Source organism: Electrophorus electricus, chromosome 20 (genome assembly GCF_013358815.1).
Source record: "Electrophorus electricus isolate fEleEle1 chromosome 20, fEleEle1.pri, whole genome shotgun sequence".
NCBI lineage: Eukaryota > Metazoa > Chordata > Actinopteri > Gymnotiformes > Gymnotidae > Electrophorus > Electrophorus electricus.
Window position 1 is genome coordinate 856888 of NC_049554.1, and position 17222 is coordinate 874109.

Consider the following 17222-nt stretch of genomic DNA (forward strand, 5'->3'; position numbering starts at 1 on the left):
AAAATGTCTGGGGACACCACTGATGGGAAGGAGAACATTATTTACAACCTCACACTCGAAGCCACAGACTAGTGTTCATTAGGATGACTGGCATTTTATTAGCTTTGTAAACTTTAAGAAAATACTTTTTGTTACCATTTTCCTGCTGAAACTTCTCAAATGTAATTTAATTGGGAAAAATATATATATATATGTTGACAGTTGTTCTGTTCACAAATTCTCAAAAAACACTCACCTTTAAGGTGGCAAAACCACAACACAGGTCCATGTACACATATACACAGTTTAACACTTTAAATCTCTCACACATGCTTATTTAACCAGACCATTCTGAGTTCATTCATTCTGTGCATCTGCGCATTTGTCTACTGTATACATGAGTGCGGGTGTCTGTATTAACTAAAATGGTGTCTGTAACCCGGCACTTGTAACTGCTGATTAAGTGCCAAATCAGTGGTTACAGAGGCTAAGACACTGGAATACAGAGAAGTGAGAGAGGGAAGGAAGAAAGGAGGGGGGGAGGGGATGGACGCGAGCAATCGAGTACCACAGCAGAGAGGTAGAAACTGAGACATCAGATGATCAATATGTGGTAAACAAATTAAAAAAACAAACAAACCGAAGGGTATTAACACAATGACCACATGTCTGGTTCATCCCTCGTTTTTCTTAACACTGGCATTCAAAACACTTTTCAACGCAGACTATCAGCATAAAGCTTGCTTCAGTATGCAGTTGAGCACGGATTAGCAGTAAGGTGGGGTGTTTTTCAGTGCAGTATCTGGCACTAGCATGTACTCGGTAACAGATTCCACCTATATGCTGCATGCGAGCGTCAGCCAGAGAGCTCAGCAGTTAAATGAGTCGAGTAATTGAGTCGAGTACCATACAAAAGCACAAGCAGCAGACCAATACAGATGAGTCAGAAAGAAGTGTGCACTATCATTATGATTTAAACCAAAGACCAGGATCCCAAATTTACAAGAGCACACTACAGCATGGCCCCTTTTAGGGAGAATGCTGCCATTTCATCACCAAGATCCAGAGAGTGTTGAACAGAATATTCCCTAAAGCAGGGGGAAGATGCTGCACAGTTCTAAGTCTACAAGTACTACATTTTCAACTACTTAGGCTTCAAAAGAGTCCCATGGAGCACCACCCTGAGCTATCAAATCTAGAATCTACCTTCTTCTCATTTTAACTGAAACAAAGACTATGGTATTTTGCAGACTGTTCTTGATCCCTCTTTCCAAGGGAACTCACTCACTGGAGTATGCTCCATCAGCATGAAGCCCCAAGCCATTAGTTCCTGCTGCTCTCAAGAAACTCTTTATAAATCTGCTGGACTATAAGCTTGTCCATCTGTCTGGCCGAGGCTGAGCCTTTGTCCTCTCTGGGGTCGTCCTCCTCTCCCAGAATCCTTTGCAGTGTAGCCTGCAGATCAGACAAACGGTGCTTGTGCTGCATGTAATCAGTGGAGCACATAATGGCGTGCATCAAAGAGAGGTACTCCATCCTCAGCTAGGGAGAGAGAGAGAGAGAGAGTACATGTTTGTGTGCATCAAAAGCACACACTGCCTTTAGTCAGCTGACTGTCATCAGAGCATATCCACAAGAGGTTTCTAATTACACTATGCGTTCAAGTAAATACCACTGTGTTTGTAGGCCTGGTGACAGTTCAGTTTCAGTAACTTTATAAACAATAACAATGACAAAGTACATAATTTTGGTGTGTGCGATACTACCTTATCGCCAGGAGAGAGATCCGATATCTGCCGTACAGCAATGTCAATCATCACCATCATATCAGTGTGGTAGAAGATGGTTGCAGAGTCACGACTGGCAAAAACGTCCTGCAGGAACTTCAGTACTGAGTGGGGGGCAGGGGGCGTATGTTTAAAGATGCACACAGGGTCCTCTGCATGAAAGATGTAGAGGGAGAGTGAAAAACATGTCCAAGAACAATAGCAGCAGTCATAAATGTGGAAATATGCATGTATCTGTGTCCAAAGGTGTGTGTGCAGTCTCATGTGTGCATGTAGGTGTGGGAACAAGTATATGCATGTTGTGCGTCTAACTGGAACCTCCTCTGTTAAGCAACAGTAGAATCTTCTCTGAGAGTATCTTCACATTGTGTCTCTTGATCAAAGTCTGCATCACCATGTTATTTTCTGGCACTGAGAGACCACAAACAAACAAACAAACAAAAACACACATATACACACACTCAAATCACTTCACTTGAAGCAAATAAGAAAAATCAGAAAATATAGACAGATTCATGTTTAATACATTTTCTTTTTCTGTACCTGTAAGGTGCAAGTTGAAAGCCAAGAGTAGGTTGACACACAGGTCTGGCAGCTGCTCACTGCTGTCTGAAGGAAGACCATCCTCAATCACGTCTAACAGGAACTGCACAAAGCCGGTGTTCAGGTGGTCTGTGAGCAGAGGGAGATCACCATCATTCAGTCATTTAAAGAAGCATAGCCCTCTCTTATATCATCATCCACAGTAGAGGTACAGAATACCACTGCTGATTGCCACACCATCAATGTCAGCGACGGGTGTGGGCTATGATACCGCCAGGCGGCCCAAACCTAAACAAGAGCAACTGAGGGTTAAGGGCCTTGCTCAGGGGCCCCAACAGCGGCAACTCGGCAGTGGCGGGGAGTGAACCAGCAACGTCCCAATCACAAGCAAAGTACCTTAACCACCAAGCCACCTTTACCCCTTAGGGTTTAGTATCAGTATATGTGTGGCGACGTTTGTGTACGTGTGTATATCCAGCCCCATGGCAGTCCTACCGTAATGGTGGTAGGGCACCTGTTCTCCCATAGAGAAGATCATGGCCAAAACCAGCGCAGTGTAACACATCTTCTGATGCTCTGCAGAGAAAATAACCACAAGCTCAATACACCTTAAGTCAGCTCAAGTTACTAAAAGAATCACACAGTTCAAATGTCAATTAAAAAGCTTAAAAGCTTAGTGCAAAATGTTAATGTATATAGGAATCCAGTTCCTTGGTAAGTGGATTGTGCTAAGGTTGTGTTATAGATACTCCTCTATTTCTGGGCCAGTGAGTTGTGTCACAGACTGCTCCTGGGTCAGTGGGTTGTGCTGCTTACTTACACACCTGTGGGATTCTGTTTCATCACTGGACTGTGATGAATGCGTTAAACTGTTCTTGGGTTAGTGAGTTGTGCTAAACAGTGTTAACTCATTGATTCAGGAATAGCTTATGTTGCAGACACTATTCTGTTTTGTGATCAGTAGGTTTAGTTGAAGTTGCCTCTCTGTTCATGTGTAAGGGTTGTGTTCCAGATATTAAACTGTTCCAGTGTCAGTGGGTTGTACTGAAGGGGCTCACCCTGCATGTCGTTCTGCAGGTCTCTGGCCAGCTCCATGGGCAAGATGGAGTTAAGGAGGGTGGAGATGAGTGCAGAGTCAAGGCCGCACATCGCCCCAAACACCTGGAGCAGGAGCAGCCGCAGAGACACCCTGTGTTCCTGCAAAACACACTCAGCAATCAGTTACCACTATGTTGATAACACACACTCAGCAATCACTGTATTCATAATACACTCACGCAGTTATCACTACAATTATAAAACACTCACTAGTTATCACTATTGTGGGTGTGCATGTAACTGTAGTGCTATGTAGGACTGAATGTGTGTCTTGTTGATAGTTCACCATCTGGTAGTAGGAGACAAGAGAGAGGACCGGTTCTGACTGCTTGGCCCTACACATCCTTTTACACACCTCCGGGTCTGCGTCAGTCTGAAACACACACACAGACACACACACAGACACACACAATGAAGAACTGAAACTGAAGAACTGAAAGAGACTGGCGGAAATGTGTGGAAGTGTGTGTGTGAGAGACAGAATGTGCGTGGAGTGCAGGGTCTCTCACTAGTATCTGCAGGAGTTCCTGCAGGTAGCATGCTATGAGAGCATGGTCCTCATACAAAGCCCAGCTACGCTGCTGCGCATCATCACGATGGCGTGCCAGATCAGCAAAGATCACCTCCAACCGTTGCTCGTCGTGACACAGCTGTCCCCGTGGCAACGCTGCACTCATGTCCTGAATTGAGGTGTAAGGATATTATCACAATCATGACAAAACACAAAAAACTCAAAAATTCCTTCCAAATAGCTTTTAGAATGTAATAATTCTTGAATTTCCCTATGCTTCTTAAATGTTGTGTAGTGTATAGCTAATATATTAATTGGTAGTCCAAAACCACCCTGAAATATAGACTTCAGTCTAATTCTACCATATCAAAGTTAATTTATGGAACTGCTAATACTGTGTTAAATAAATCCAAAGTGTTGGGGGAAATGATTGGGTGTGAAAGGAGTGTTTAGCTGCCGTATGCTAACCTTGCTCTCGACCAATGAAAGCAGCACTTGCTCCAGGTCAGCTGCTGCTTTAGGAATAGTAGCCTGTAGGTGCCCAACCACCACGCCCACAGCAACACGGGACATGTCATAACTAAGGCCTGTGTTTTTCCTTACTAGCTCAATCAACTCTGCCCCGGTTGTCGTGGGGACAGATGCTGAACGGGTGGGACTACTATTGGAGCTGATAGAAATGGGTGGCGGGGCTGATGGCCACTCAGCTTCTGATTGGTCCTCAGTGGCAGGCTGTGGTGTGATTGGCTGAGGCTGGGGTTGAGGGGCTGGACCCTTTCTAGAGGGTGCTGGTTGTGGTGGGAGAGATGAGGAGGAGTCCGGTGGGGGAGGGGGCGGGGCCTTGGCACGGCTTGGCACAGGAGGTGGGGTGCTGCCAGCACTAGGAAGGCTGACATCCGAAGAAATGATGGAGCGAGTGGAACCTGACTGTGAGGATACGGAGGAGGCGGAGCTGACAGAGGCGGATGGTGCTCTATAAGCGGTCAAATCCGGGCTGTGGGTGAGACCAGTGGAGGTCACTTTGACCAGCTCCTCAGGATCTGCTGTGAAAGGACGAGAAGGGGAGAGAGAGAGTGAGAGAGAGCAGGAGACACTTGCAGTTTGTAGTGTTTAACAAAGGTGAAAGTGTCATAACAGTAGAAGGTGACGAGACATAATACAGTGCAGTGTATACTGAATAACGCATACTATGACCTGCATAGTACCAGTAGTGTGATTCAGCACAGACAGTAGGAGGTCAGTACAGTCCCTGCAGTGAAGAGACTCATTGTAGAGTCAAGCTTGACTACAACAACAGAGCTAGGCTTCCTATTATCGGGCTAGAAGTAAACAGATCAAAGTCTAAGATGGCGATGTGTGTGTTCAGTTGAGGTGCAAGACTGCGCATTTTGAGCTGAGCAAACCCGTGCTGCCAGTAGTAGGAGTGTTTTAGTATGTATGCAAATCAGAGATCATCATTCCAAGTATTGCCAGCTGTACACCTGGCACGTTTGCTTTTCCCAGGAAACATAAGATCATGAAGGTCATTAACTGAGTTTCTGGCCAGTTAGTGTAGGGAAAAGGCAAAGAAAAGGCGAGAAAGCAGGGTGCCTGTTATGCATCTGCAGTAGGAGGAGCAACTCAGTGGAGGCATTCACACCTGGGCGCCGGTTCTCCCTGTGCTTCTCTGGAGGGGGCGGGGTTATGGGAACTGCTTGACGGGGCTGAGGGGGCACCTGCAATTTGGAAATTATTTAAATCCCCAACCATTACATCATCAGATAACTAATAAATCCCACAAGAGCTGAGTGAGATGTGTTAAATCAATGGATTATACAGCACACGTATCTGCAATACCTGATAAAGTCCTGGCACATTCTCAGTGTTATCTGGAATTGACTCGCTGTCCTGGCAGCTGTAAGCTCGGCTAAGACCATTGAGGGGCTGGGGGGTACGACTTAGCGACAGTTCACTGCTGGAGGATGAGATGCTCTGTTTGTGAGTGGAAGGAGTCGGACTACGTCGAGAGAGTGTCTCTTTCCTGTGGTGGATCAGCTTCCTGTGAAGGCAGGATGGAAAACTGCTTAACACACAAACACACTCTTATATACACAGAAGCTACCAGAATTCTTTAATATAGTTCTAATCATTTTTCTTTTTTAATCTTCTACCAGAATTGAGCTAGTCTTAGCATATTGGCCTTCTCTTGTTGTCTGCTTCCTACCTGCAATACACCAGAGCTAGAGAGGGCTAGAGAGAACACAAGAGCTCTCACAAAATGGATGAAGCGAATTACAACCGCAGTGAATGGTGGGACAGAGCGGAATCTTTTTGGCTAAGCTCATGAGCTTTAAAGAAACTGCAGGAGGTCTGTGTGTGTGTGTGTGTGTGTGTGTGATCTGCTGCTCTCTTCTTAACTTCTTAACTGCTACTCACTGCAGCACTTCTCTTTGTTCCAAGTTGTATTTGCCTCCATTTTTCATGGCCACGTTATGGATGCCCTCGATGGCTCTGTCAATGGACTGCAACACTTCATCGTGCTCTGGAGCCTAGAAAAAGATAGAGACAGAGAGGGACTTTGATGAACTCACCAATTTATGTTTATTTCTGAAAAAACAGGTACCCATACTTCAAATATCTTATGTGATAGAGGGTGTGTCTGCGTGAAGGAAAGAAATGTGAGTAAACTTGCTTATTTCAACAAAACCCAACAACACGGTTTAGCCAAAAACGCTCGTTTCAGGGGCAAAAATATTACCCTAGTCGGAGGAAAATCGTGGCCATAATCTAGCAGTACGGCACCTCAGCAAGATACAATAAACAGTGAACACCCAGTGAGAGAGAACCAAGCACAGCGTTAAACACACACGCTCACTACTGTATTCAGCCTCATCTATTTACTCTTATTTATACGCAAGTGTGCATTATGGAACATAACAGAGTATCACATCTAAACTGGTGCTATGCAGTGAGCGCACACTGATGTGCCACCACTGATCTTTATAGATGAGTGGGTGCCCACGAGCGGCTCTAGTTAGCACAGCGCGTGGGACATGAAGGGACATGGGGATATTTTTGCTGTTTTGCTCGTTTGCTTGGCCGGTATTTAACTCAGGGTGGTAACCTCCCGAACACAGCCTTGAAAAATCAGCATTCCCACTACACTGTCTGCGTGTGTTTTAATGAAGGGAAATGTTTTATCATAGTCAGGCAGACGGACATCATCCTTCTCGAATTAACTGGTAGCTGCTGTCCCCTGATCAGTATTATTGTAGTGTGTCAAATGCAAGTCAAAGCAAATATCCTGTAACAGATCACCTCATACTTCACCTACCGACTAACCACATAAAGCCCACGCTCTAAATGCTAAAGTTAGGCTGTTTGCAGCGGTGTGAAAATGCAAAACAAACAAATAAATAAATAAAATCGACTTAAGTTATTAGTGGCCAGCACACCTTTTCCTTCTGAAGAGTAGGATAGATTAATTTCATGATTTGTGTACACTATGCCAAGTTGGGTAAGTAAACATTGATTTATGTTAAGATTTCTAGATCAATTGGTTAGCTCTTTTAGCCAGTTGTCCTGCATAGTTATGTTTTTAATTCTGTGATGTAGGCTCATATCCCCGTATATCCCAGTTTATCCCAGTATCTTTTAGTGTCCACCCTACATGAGATCCGTAATGCGCGTGACCGGCCAGACAAATCACCGCATTCTGTGATCCGGTGGTGCCGGTTTACACGCCCTCCCTCTCCAGATGGCACGCACTGGTGTGCCAATCGAATTCTGTAATAAATGGATGATTGTAATTATCTAAGAAATTAATTGCATTATTTAACTAATCGATTCCCCTAATAATCGAAAGTAGATAAAGCTATGCGTCATCCTAGTCACTTCATTTTAATAACGTGTTAGATGATGACAGCGAGAATCTCCAGGCGCAGCGGGGTCTGCCTGGCAAAACGCCGTTTACCAGTCCAAAAATAACACGCGAAACTAAAGACAATTATTTTCGTACTTGATAATAACACAAGTCACGTAAAATGAAATCCGAAATGTAAGACAGGCCGGCTTTCTGCGTGTCAAGCTTTTTTTTGGTGCTTATCACAAAACGAGTGAGTGACCGTGCACGCCAGCTAGGGTAGGCAGGCCAGCGGGTTTACCTGGATCTTCTGGATGTATGAGGCGGGTATGTACCCGGTCTCACCGGAGCTGCACCGGGAGCCGAGCCACCAGTGCGTGTTACTGCGCTCCAGGATTAGGAAGCTCTCCCCGGCCGCGAAGGGAAGCGAGTTCGGCTCCTCGGATTTGAAAGCGTACAGGGCCCTGTACATAGTTTTCCTTCAGTCGAGTTCTTGTTCCGCCACTCAAACGATTTACAATCTACCAGCCTTACTCAAAGAAAAAAAAAAATTAAAAGAGATGAACCATGCGCAGAGAGAAACCATTAAAGCAAACAACTTATCCAGACCCCCGTCCCGTGAACGCGGCGGGGGCGCGCACGCAGGGTCTTAGACGCGGGCACGCGCCTCCGAGATCTAGGCGGAAATATTTCAACGGGACGTTGAATATTTTCGCCTTACAGCTTACTGCATAAAGTACAACGTGCCAAGAAACCAGGGAAGTACGTTGCCGGTTAACCGTTAATATTGACAACATCTTATGATTCTGTACATATTTTACAGCGTACACGTAGTTAGCCAGCTCGTTTTTTAAACTTAAACCATCTAATCTTAAAAGGAGGCTACGCGTGATTGTTTGATATTTTCCAAGCACGTAACATTTCTTCTCCAGTAGTGCAGAAGTGAAACCCTGTAACCTAATATGTTCATATTGGAAAGAAAGAGTACTTTCATTCTCTAGTCTGATGTAAATCTATTTAAAAAATACATTGAGCTAAGATATAATCGGATGTTGACACCGGAAACGAGTGCAACACAATATGCGTCCCTCCTTTGCGCTCTCTAGCTAACGTTGCTTGTAAAAGAAATGGCAGCTCAAACGTGTGTTAGATTATTTCTTCGCGAAAGTCAGCACGGTCTTCGACTTGGTTCAAGAATGCTTCCATATCTTGCAAGGTAGTGGAAATGTTAAACTATAGATAAAGTCTAGCGTGCTGTGAGTAATCCTCTCACATAATGATGACCTTTGTTCATAGTGGGAGGTTCATCGCTTGTTGAAAAATTTTAAAATAACGTAGACATATGACATGTAACTGATATAATCCAAAGTAAGAGGTCAATCTATATTGTACAGCTACATATATGAACACTTTTTTTTTTTTTTTTTTTTTTTTTTTTACAGTTGTCTATGTGGGTGGATAGGTCAGTGTACGTGAGAGAGAGAGAGTGAGAGAAATAGTGTGTGTGACATTGTGCATTATAAGACAGAGACTTGATTAAGTGGATTTTCTGGTGAAACTGGGCCCTCCAGTCCCTCATTTACACGCAGCCACAGACTGGGTCCGGAAGATGATGAGATGTATCAGAAGACATCAGTGACTGTGATGCAGAAGGAGTCAAACGGCAATCCCATTATCTACAGCTATAGCTCGCAAGGGTTCAACATTGATGGGAACAGGGTGATTGGACCCTGTGTCGTTCTGCCACCAGCTATTCTTCAGTGGAATGTGAGTAAACTACTGATTCACAAACTATACTTTTTCTCATCACTCATTCTTTAGGTACACTGTGTACACGGCTACAGAATTGTCCTTTATAACCTTGTATATCATATAGCTGTAATCTCACTTATGATCTCACAGGTGAACAGCTATAAAGACATTACGTTGGAGAGTTTGGCTCTCTTCTACTTGTTGGAGCCTCGTATAGGTAAAACCTCACAGGCACTTAAGTAGGCTACAAGCAGATCTTTATGGTCGAGTTTCTTCCCCTCCAGCCAGTCCACCATTCAGACACACCTGTGCCAGCTTACACAGGGCTTCTGCAGGATGCCACAGGAACCCAAAACAAACAAACAAATAAATAAAAACAAATAATAAAAAAGCTGAACTGGCTGGGGCTTGCGGACTACAAGGATAACATTTTTTTGCTTTATGGTGTTTAACTGTCCTCACATATAACTTTACTTTCCACTTTGTGTGTGTAGAGATGCTGGTTTTGGGGACAGGGGCTCATACTGAGCGTCTAGATCCTAGCATCCTCTCCTTTCTCAGGAGGAAGGGCATCGCTGTGGAGGTGCAGGATACGGTGCGGACCCTTCTCTTGGATACACAGGGGTTTACAGCTCCCCTTTGGGGTTCATTTGCTATTGAAGCACATTTGTTTATTTGTATATACAAAAACTTTTTATTTGTTTACACTCTTCTTGGGCACCAGAAGCATAGTAAGGGAACCTTTAATGTGGGGAGAGAAAAAAATTGTCACTTTTTGGATATATGGAATTTGGAAATGGTTAGGAATGACATATTTTACATCATTACAAGTAAGCAGTCTAATTATTGAGAACACATTCAGAATGTTTCCTGTTTTCCTCCTCAGCCAAATGCATGTGCCACCTTCAACTTCCTGTCCAGTGAGAGACGAGTCACAGCTGCTGGGTTGATCCCACCTCCTCCCTCTGCAGAGTGACATCAATCAGCTGATGTGTGTGACACACATGGAGACTCTGTGTGCGTGTGGTTTTTCTACTACAAGATTATAGGGTCTCTATGATCCATTCAGGGTCAGTTCTTCGCTGTGTGCCGTGGGACTGAAGAATCTGCATACTCAGCTTTCCACAGTTACTGTTTTGAAATGTGTGTGCAGTTGATCAGTGTGTCAACTGTTATGTAATGTAACATAAATGTTATAAACATGTATTTTTTAATAGCTGTGAGTCAAGAATCATTTTGCTGAATACAAGGTAACAGTTGCTTTTTTCCTGTTAGAAGAAAGACTGAGGAAGCTATCTGAAGGAAGACTCTGCGGCAGGGGGCGGAGGGGTGGCAGACGTATGCAGTACCACTGAGGAGATTAAACATGCTAAATCAGGTTTTACAGTGAGAAAACAAGAGAGAGCATGAGAGAGAATCAGAGTCAAAGAGAATGTGCATGTCAGCTTTATAATGTGTATTTGTGTATTATTGTGTTCGTGTGCATAATCTCAAGCAAGGTTGTGGCCAGTCTTCTTTGCAGTGATGCAGTGAACATAAGCCTCATTTAAAATTCCTCTGTAGGCCAGCCACACAGCTGCCTCCTGCCATTTCTACACTGATAACTCGCTCGCCCACCCCCCCGTCTCTCTCTCACACTCTCTTTTTCTCTCTCACTCACTCACTCTCTCGCTCTCTTTTGCTCTCTCTCTCTCTCTCTCTCTCTGAGTGTGTCCTATATTCTATATATATATATATGAGTGTGTCCTATAGTCACACAGCTGTGGTGTTTTCATGTCCTTTGTGAAACTTATCTTTCTTGATCCCTGTCATAGTATGGGCCACTGGTCAATATTAAACACCATACACATTCTCCATGCTTCCAGTGCTCATGAATGGCTCACACAAGAGGCTTTATTAGAGTTATTGGTTCATATAGTTTTAAACATTGACTGCAGTTCATTTGTTGATCTTAAATAATGGTTTGGCAGTTTGTTTGATGGTGCTTTCAGAGATGTCTAATCCTACTCCTAAACAACATAATTTGCAGACATTCAAATCTAATCTGCAACATTTGGCTATAAAATTCAGATTAGATGGTCATTAGATTAGAGTTGGAACCTAACGCATCAGGGTGGAGAATCTCCAGGAGCAGGTTGGCGCTTTGCTGGTATCTTGGTTGCTATGGGATGACGTTTTTCTGATTATATCATCTTAATTGTCCAAATCGGCCTCACACTCCCTGTGGAAGTCTTCGAAGATGAATTCTGACCCCGTCATGCGCCAGAGCAGGTCATTAATATCCTTGCACTCTGTTTCGAAGTGTGTGGTGGCATCATACGAGCGAGACACAAAGATCTGAACCGAGTGAAGACAAAGCACAGGTCAGCCTTAAAACGATACCCACACTGCTCTGTATGCCAGAGACAGAACTCCAGTCCACGAGAGCCACCGCATTGTTTCCCCTGCAGTCCAGAAGATACCTCGCAAAATTTGATCAGGCTCTGCAAAATACATTCTCCAACACTGTTAAACTCAAAGGCAAAAATACTCTAATTGGATGATGCTTTGAGTGACAGCGTGAAGATTAGATTACCTGACTCCGTCTTCCATCATCTATGGGGGTCATCAGGTTGCTGATGGAGACAAACCTGCACAACAGTGATATAGTAGTTTCAGTATTAGAGTCCATAATAGAACATGAACAACACTGAAACCTATTTCCTGGACAACCAAGGAAATAAATAGATTAATTTTGTCTCTGCAGTAACTCTCCTGATTCAGCGTGAACACTAGAAGGTATGAGGAAGACGTTAAGGCCCTGACAGTCAGTCCTTTTTCCCTGAGGGCTATTTCCTGCAGATTTCCACGCCACCATTACTTAGGACTCAGGTCTGATGACATCTGCCAATCGGAATTGGTAAACAATGATTAAAAAAGCCTGGACTGGATTTAATTTCAAGGAGCAGGATTGTGTATCAAATGCTGCAGTGTGCCCTTCTAGGACTACAACACAATTCTGTTCTATGAGAAACACTTTCTACATCCAGCTGAAACACTCAGTGCCTTTGATGCTGCACCACACAATTTCTTTTGATTGATGGGAGCATAGAGTTTGCCTGAAGGTTGCCATTGGAGCAGCAGGGTCTGAGTCTAGTCCTGGAGATCTACCATCCTGCTCAGGTTAATTCACAGTGTAATCTAACATGCCTAATCCAGTTAATCAAGGTCTGCAGTGATGACCTAATATTAGAGAGCCATGTGTGTTAGATTAGAGTGATACTAATCTTTCAGTAGATGCAGTAGATGTCCAGGACTGGAATCTGGATGCCTCTACCCTAGAATGTACTTTCAGATGGAGTCATGGCTCTCAGAGACTGTCTGAGACTGTTGGTGTGGTTGGTATTTTTATACAGATCTGGTGTGTCATACTTCTGTATGACGGGCTCCAGGAGGGCCAGGCCTGGCTGCACCTCTTTTTCTGGGTTGCTGGTCTCTACGGTTGTGCTCACCACAGCGATGTATTTCCCATCTGGAGCTACATTATGAGTATAGGAGACCATACATATGTAGATATCTGTAGAGGGTGAGGGAGAAAAGCATTATATACCTTTGATTATGGGAAAACACAGGATCTGTAGCCTATCCCTTTAAATAGTAACAGTAAAACAAAAATACATTTCCTTTACTTTGATGTATCACAAAATCCCCTGCTAAAGCAACTGTTCTTTTACAGAGGATGCCACTAGTCAAAGGCACGTCACAGCAATAAATTAATTTCCTTTTATCATTGCATGTAGACATCAAGATTAATTTTATTTAAAAATAGCTAGCTTTATATTTGCATGCTTATTTTGCAATGCCATGATGAAATCAATAATTGCACAGTGAAAATGAAAGCTTTTGAAAGGAAGGGCCTTTTAAACCCAAATAAGATGTGACAGTCAAGGCCTGCTGAGCTTCCTGTACCTGATTTCCTGTTGAGCTGCGCTAGCGGTATGATGATGTGGCATGAGCCAGCGTCATCTGTATTTCTGATTGGGTGGTTCAGCAGGCAGATGACCCGTATCACCTGGCCCACCCTCTTCACCCGGCTAGGCGCATAGCTGGGGTCACACAGCAACTGCTTGCAGTGGAAAGTCTGCTCCAGGTTGATCACATCGAATTAGAAAATGAAACAAAACTAGGAAGACAAGTTTAGCCTGCTGCTCATGCGTCTGTGGTGGTTGTTCTAACTTATTGAAAATAGTGTTTTAGCGGTTGGTCTCACCCATCTTAAAGCCATTAATGTTTGTGGGTAAAGAAGGCGTGTTTGGCAAGTTGAGGGGCTCTGTGACTGTGTAATGACTTCGAATCAAAGCCTTAAAGTCAGAGCTATATATATTTTCCTTGTATCTCCTTATGATCAGCATTGCTTGTCCATCAGGGAGCTGACCTGAGATGAGCAGTCACACTCTGAGCTGTTTGTTCATCTCAGTCAGTAACTCACCTCTCCCTGTGACTCTACTGCCACCACTCTGCCATTATCCATGATGATGTCATCCACCTGGTGATTCAACATGTATGTGACCCCATTCAAAGCACTTAACCTGCAAGAGAAACACACAGTGCACCCCATCAGCCCCGTGTGTTAACCGTTCATGTGTTCTGACAATAAAATGTTCAGAATGTTCCATTTACAAGTTCTATATATAATGCATCCATTTTTTTTCAATCTAGAACCACACATTCAAAATCCAATTTCTAAAAGGTTCATAATAATGTTTATGCCCATTTTAGACATTTTGTGGAGAAAATCAGACTCTCTTTACAGTCCTAGCAGGGTCCATTTGTCATTGTGTAACTCAAAATGGCAGGAACTAAGGCTTTTCACAAGAGGTATGGTCAAATCCTCTTCAATTGTTTCAGTTCATATCTGAAATTCACACTTGGTACCTTTTGGAACCTTTCTTTTGAACAGGTAGTTATGAGATCCACACAAATAGCTGGAATGTTGTTATCCTTTCTGATAAATCAGAAAAAGCCCAATTGTCCACTACCACCACTGGCATTCTGACACAAACCTCTCAGTGCTAAGCTCTCCTTTCAACCCCTTTTGGGGCTTGTACCACTGCAAGCTAATGACACATAAGTCAGCCATTGGGGCTTCACAAACACTTGGGACTTCTGAAGGGTTGGACTGTGGAGGAGCAGAGATATAGTAGTACTTTACCTGATGAAGCCCTGTGCCAGTTCCCCCAGGCCATACACAGGATACAGATAGGGACTATGACCATACCGAGCCAGAGACTCCACATACAGTTTGATTCGTTTGATGGTCTGCAGGCATGGCTCATCCAGATAACTACAGCAAGACAGGGAATTTCCAGGGATATAGTCATACAGACACAGAACAACAAATGAGATTTAGTATTTTCTGTTTTTATTTGAATATGCATTAGGTGGATTAAATTTCACTCTTAGCAGAATATGGACAGACCTGTTCTTAAAAGACTATAATGCATTCTGAAATTAAGACACACATTTTGTTTGTCTTCATAAGTTTGCATGATGCTAACCACTGGGCAATAAGATTGCATTATTTGTTATCCACATTAGCCCCATAGCTCTAATCCACTACTAGTGAAGTAAAATTTGGACACCAAACATGTCTTGGTTGATTAATATAAAGCAAGTAAAAAACTTAGTTTGTAAAGACTGTAAAGAATAGTATTCACTGTATTGGAACGAAAGAGAGAGTATGTATGTGTGTGTGTGCGTGCATATGCACATAACTCTATTTAGTTTTTATTATTTGTTTTTCTTGTATGTGTGTGTACTAACTCATCATTGCAGTGCAGACCCAGGGCATGTCCTGTGAACTCCACTACATCACAACCCAGGTCAAAATGGTGGAACACCTCCCTCATGGTGGTCCTGTTCGGGTTCATATCCTGATATGTCCGTGGGTCCTGCTCCTCAAAGTTCCTAATGAACAGCAGCAGCTTCCGAAATCGTCGCTTGTCAAACATGCCCATCAAATCTGCAATCATTTCAAATCTAATCACAAAGTTCTATAACATTTTTGTTTTGTTTTTAAAAGTGTAATTGATCAAATAGCAAATGTTTGCAATTGAACATGGGAGTAAATAGCAAATTACTTATCAGGCAGATATAATTCCTTTTTAAAAAATGTCTTTCCCCCATTTGCCAACAGTCTATTAGTTGGAATCCAGCCATCTGTTACTGTAAGAGCTGGTGTAAGGACAGACCCCCCATTAAAGTGGCACCAACATCAGCTGTGTTACCTGAACTGTGTATTTCTGCCTCTGTAACAGGAAGTTTGTGCACTTTCCCACCTTTGTAGACATAACTGCCCTCCACCACTTTAAAATCCAAATATCGCATCACCTCTGTACACAACAGCATCTTTACCAGCTGCCCTGCAACATGTTATGAGAAGACACAGTCAAAAAGCTATTAAAGCTATGAACTAATGACATCTCAGGATCCTGCAACTGTCACTGAAAACGTTTACAAGTGCGCCAGTCACCACTGGACAGCAGGAATTTTGGGATGAGGTCGACATTCCATTCTTTGCCTTGTCCCATTCCTTTAGGATTGCCAGGGAACTGAAACCTCTTGTAGAGCTGTTCAACAACAAACATAGCTGAAAAACAACCCACTGACACACTGGACAATGTATGTATGCTGTGTGTATGTGAATATGTACATCTATATAAGTATGTTCTTAAGTTAAAAAATTGTGCTGTTGATAAAGTGATATAAAGACAAATGAAGGAAGTGTATGTATGTGTATGTGTGTGTGTGTGTGTGTGTGTGTGGGGGGGGGGGGGGGTTGTGCAAAGCAAACCTCTTCCAGAGGTGAGATGGAGGCACTCTCTCCTCCAGAGTAGGGGTTTCGGTCAATGTGAAGGACCTTTTTCCCACATATGGACAGTAAGCCAGAAAGGATGCATTCCTACAGGTGGGAGGATGGGAGGGTAGCATAATATCATAACACAACATAACACATCATAAAGCAAGCATAACACAAACATAACATAGCATAAAGCAAGCATAACACAACATAACACATCATAAAGCAAGCATAACACAAACATAACATAGCATAACACAACATAACACATCATAAAGCAAGCATAACACAAACATAACATAGCATAACACAACATAACATATCATAAAGCAAGTATAACACAAACATAACATAGCATAACACAAGTGCAGTGTCCCTGCCTCTATTAATGGTTGAAGGGAAAATGAGTAGAAGATTATTTCTTATCCCTCATATGCTGGGGGCAGTGCAAGAGGTACTCTGGGCATACAGCATCATTAAGACCCATTTCCACTAATATGACAGGTCATTCCCACCCTCAGCACCCAACACAGACATGTAGCTTAAGCTGTTGTCTGTAAGAAGATAACCTATGAAACAGACATCATTTAGAATGATATATGTTTAATCATTTTTAACAAGCTGGATATGGAAATAAAATGTAAATATAAATTAAATAAAAAAAGTAAATGAATGAATGACATCAAAACATTAGCATGTAATCAATATTATTATTATTATTATTATTAATAATAATAATAATAATAATAATAATAATAATCATCATCATCATCATCATAATCATCATTACTAGTAGTAATAGCAGTAATCTTTTTTTAAACAAAACCTTCTTTACATAAAACCAACAAAAATGATTTACATAAACATAAAATA

General features: G+C 42.8%; 3 protein-coding genes across 10 annotated transcripts; 1 reads left to right on the plus strand and 2 right to left on the minus strand.

Moving 5' to 3' along the window:
* Window positions 1-69: 69 nt before the first annotated feature.
* Window positions 70-8386, minus strand: LOC113582792 (NCK-interacting protein with SH3 domain). 2 transcript variants are annotated; one of them, XM_027018759.2, is made up of 13 exons: window positions 8061-8386; window positions 6334-6446; window positions 5755-5956; window positions 5558-5633; window positions 4387-4958; window positions 3917-4087; window positions 3694-3780; window positions 3368-3506; window positions 2805-2885; window positions 2310-2438; window positions 2085-2177; window positions 1746-1918; window positions 70-1521 (listed from the first exon to the last, which is right to left on the minus strand). In XM_027018759.2, the coding sequence occupies exons 1-13, from the start codon at window positions 8229-8231 to the stop codon at window positions 1303-1305; spliced, it is 2226 nt and encodes a 741-aa protein (XP_026874560.2). In that variant the 5' UTR covers window positions 8232-8386; the 3' UTR covers window positions 70-1302. The 2 variants fall into 2 exon arrangements, with proteins under 2 accessions (XP_026874560.2, XP_026874559.2); XM_027018758.2 differs by having other exon boundaries at window positions 4387-4961.
* Window positions 7331-11363, plus strand: ndufaf3 (NADH:ubiquinone oxidoreductase complex assembly factor). 7 transcript variants are annotated; one of them, XM_035520644.1, is made up of 7 exons: window positions 8432-8521; window positions 9202-9221; window positions 9349-9526; window positions 9662-9728; window positions 10006-10106; window positions 10398-10528; window positions 10787-11363. In XM_035520644.1, the coding sequence occupies exons 2-6, from the start codon at window positions 9208-9210 to the stop codon at window positions 10485-10487; spliced, it is 450 nt and encodes a 149-aa protein (XP_035376537.1). In that variant the 5' UTR covers window positions 8432-8521; window positions 9202-9207; the 3' UTR covers window positions 10488-10528; window positions 10787-11363. The 7 variants fall into 7 exon arrangements, with proteins under 7 accessions (XP_035376540.1, XP_035376537.1, XP_035376542.1 ...); XM_035520645.1 differs by lacking the exon at window positions 8432-8521 and adding an exon at window positions 8530-8975; XM_035520647.1 differs by lacking the exons at window positions 8432-8521; window positions 9202-9221 and adding an exon at window positions 7331-7414 and having other exon boundaries at window positions 9331-9526.
* zgc:112334 (uncharacterized protein LOC619199 homolog) lies at window positions 10993-16254 on the minus strand. The gene is made up of 9 exons (XM_027018776.2): window positions 16023-16254; window positions 15778-15912; window positions 15314-15512; window positions 14703-14834; window positions 13980-14079; window positions 13460-13631; window positions 12923-13067; window positions 12087-12141; window positions 10993-11848 (listed from the first exon to the last, which is right to left on the minus strand). Exons 1-9 carry the CDS (start codon window positions 16135-16137, stop codon window positions 11705-11707), a joined length of 1197 nt encoding a protein of 398 aa, XP_026874577.2. The 5' UTR covers window positions 16138-16254; the 3' UTR covers window positions 10993-11704.
* Window positions 16255-17222: the final 968 nt, after the last annotated feature.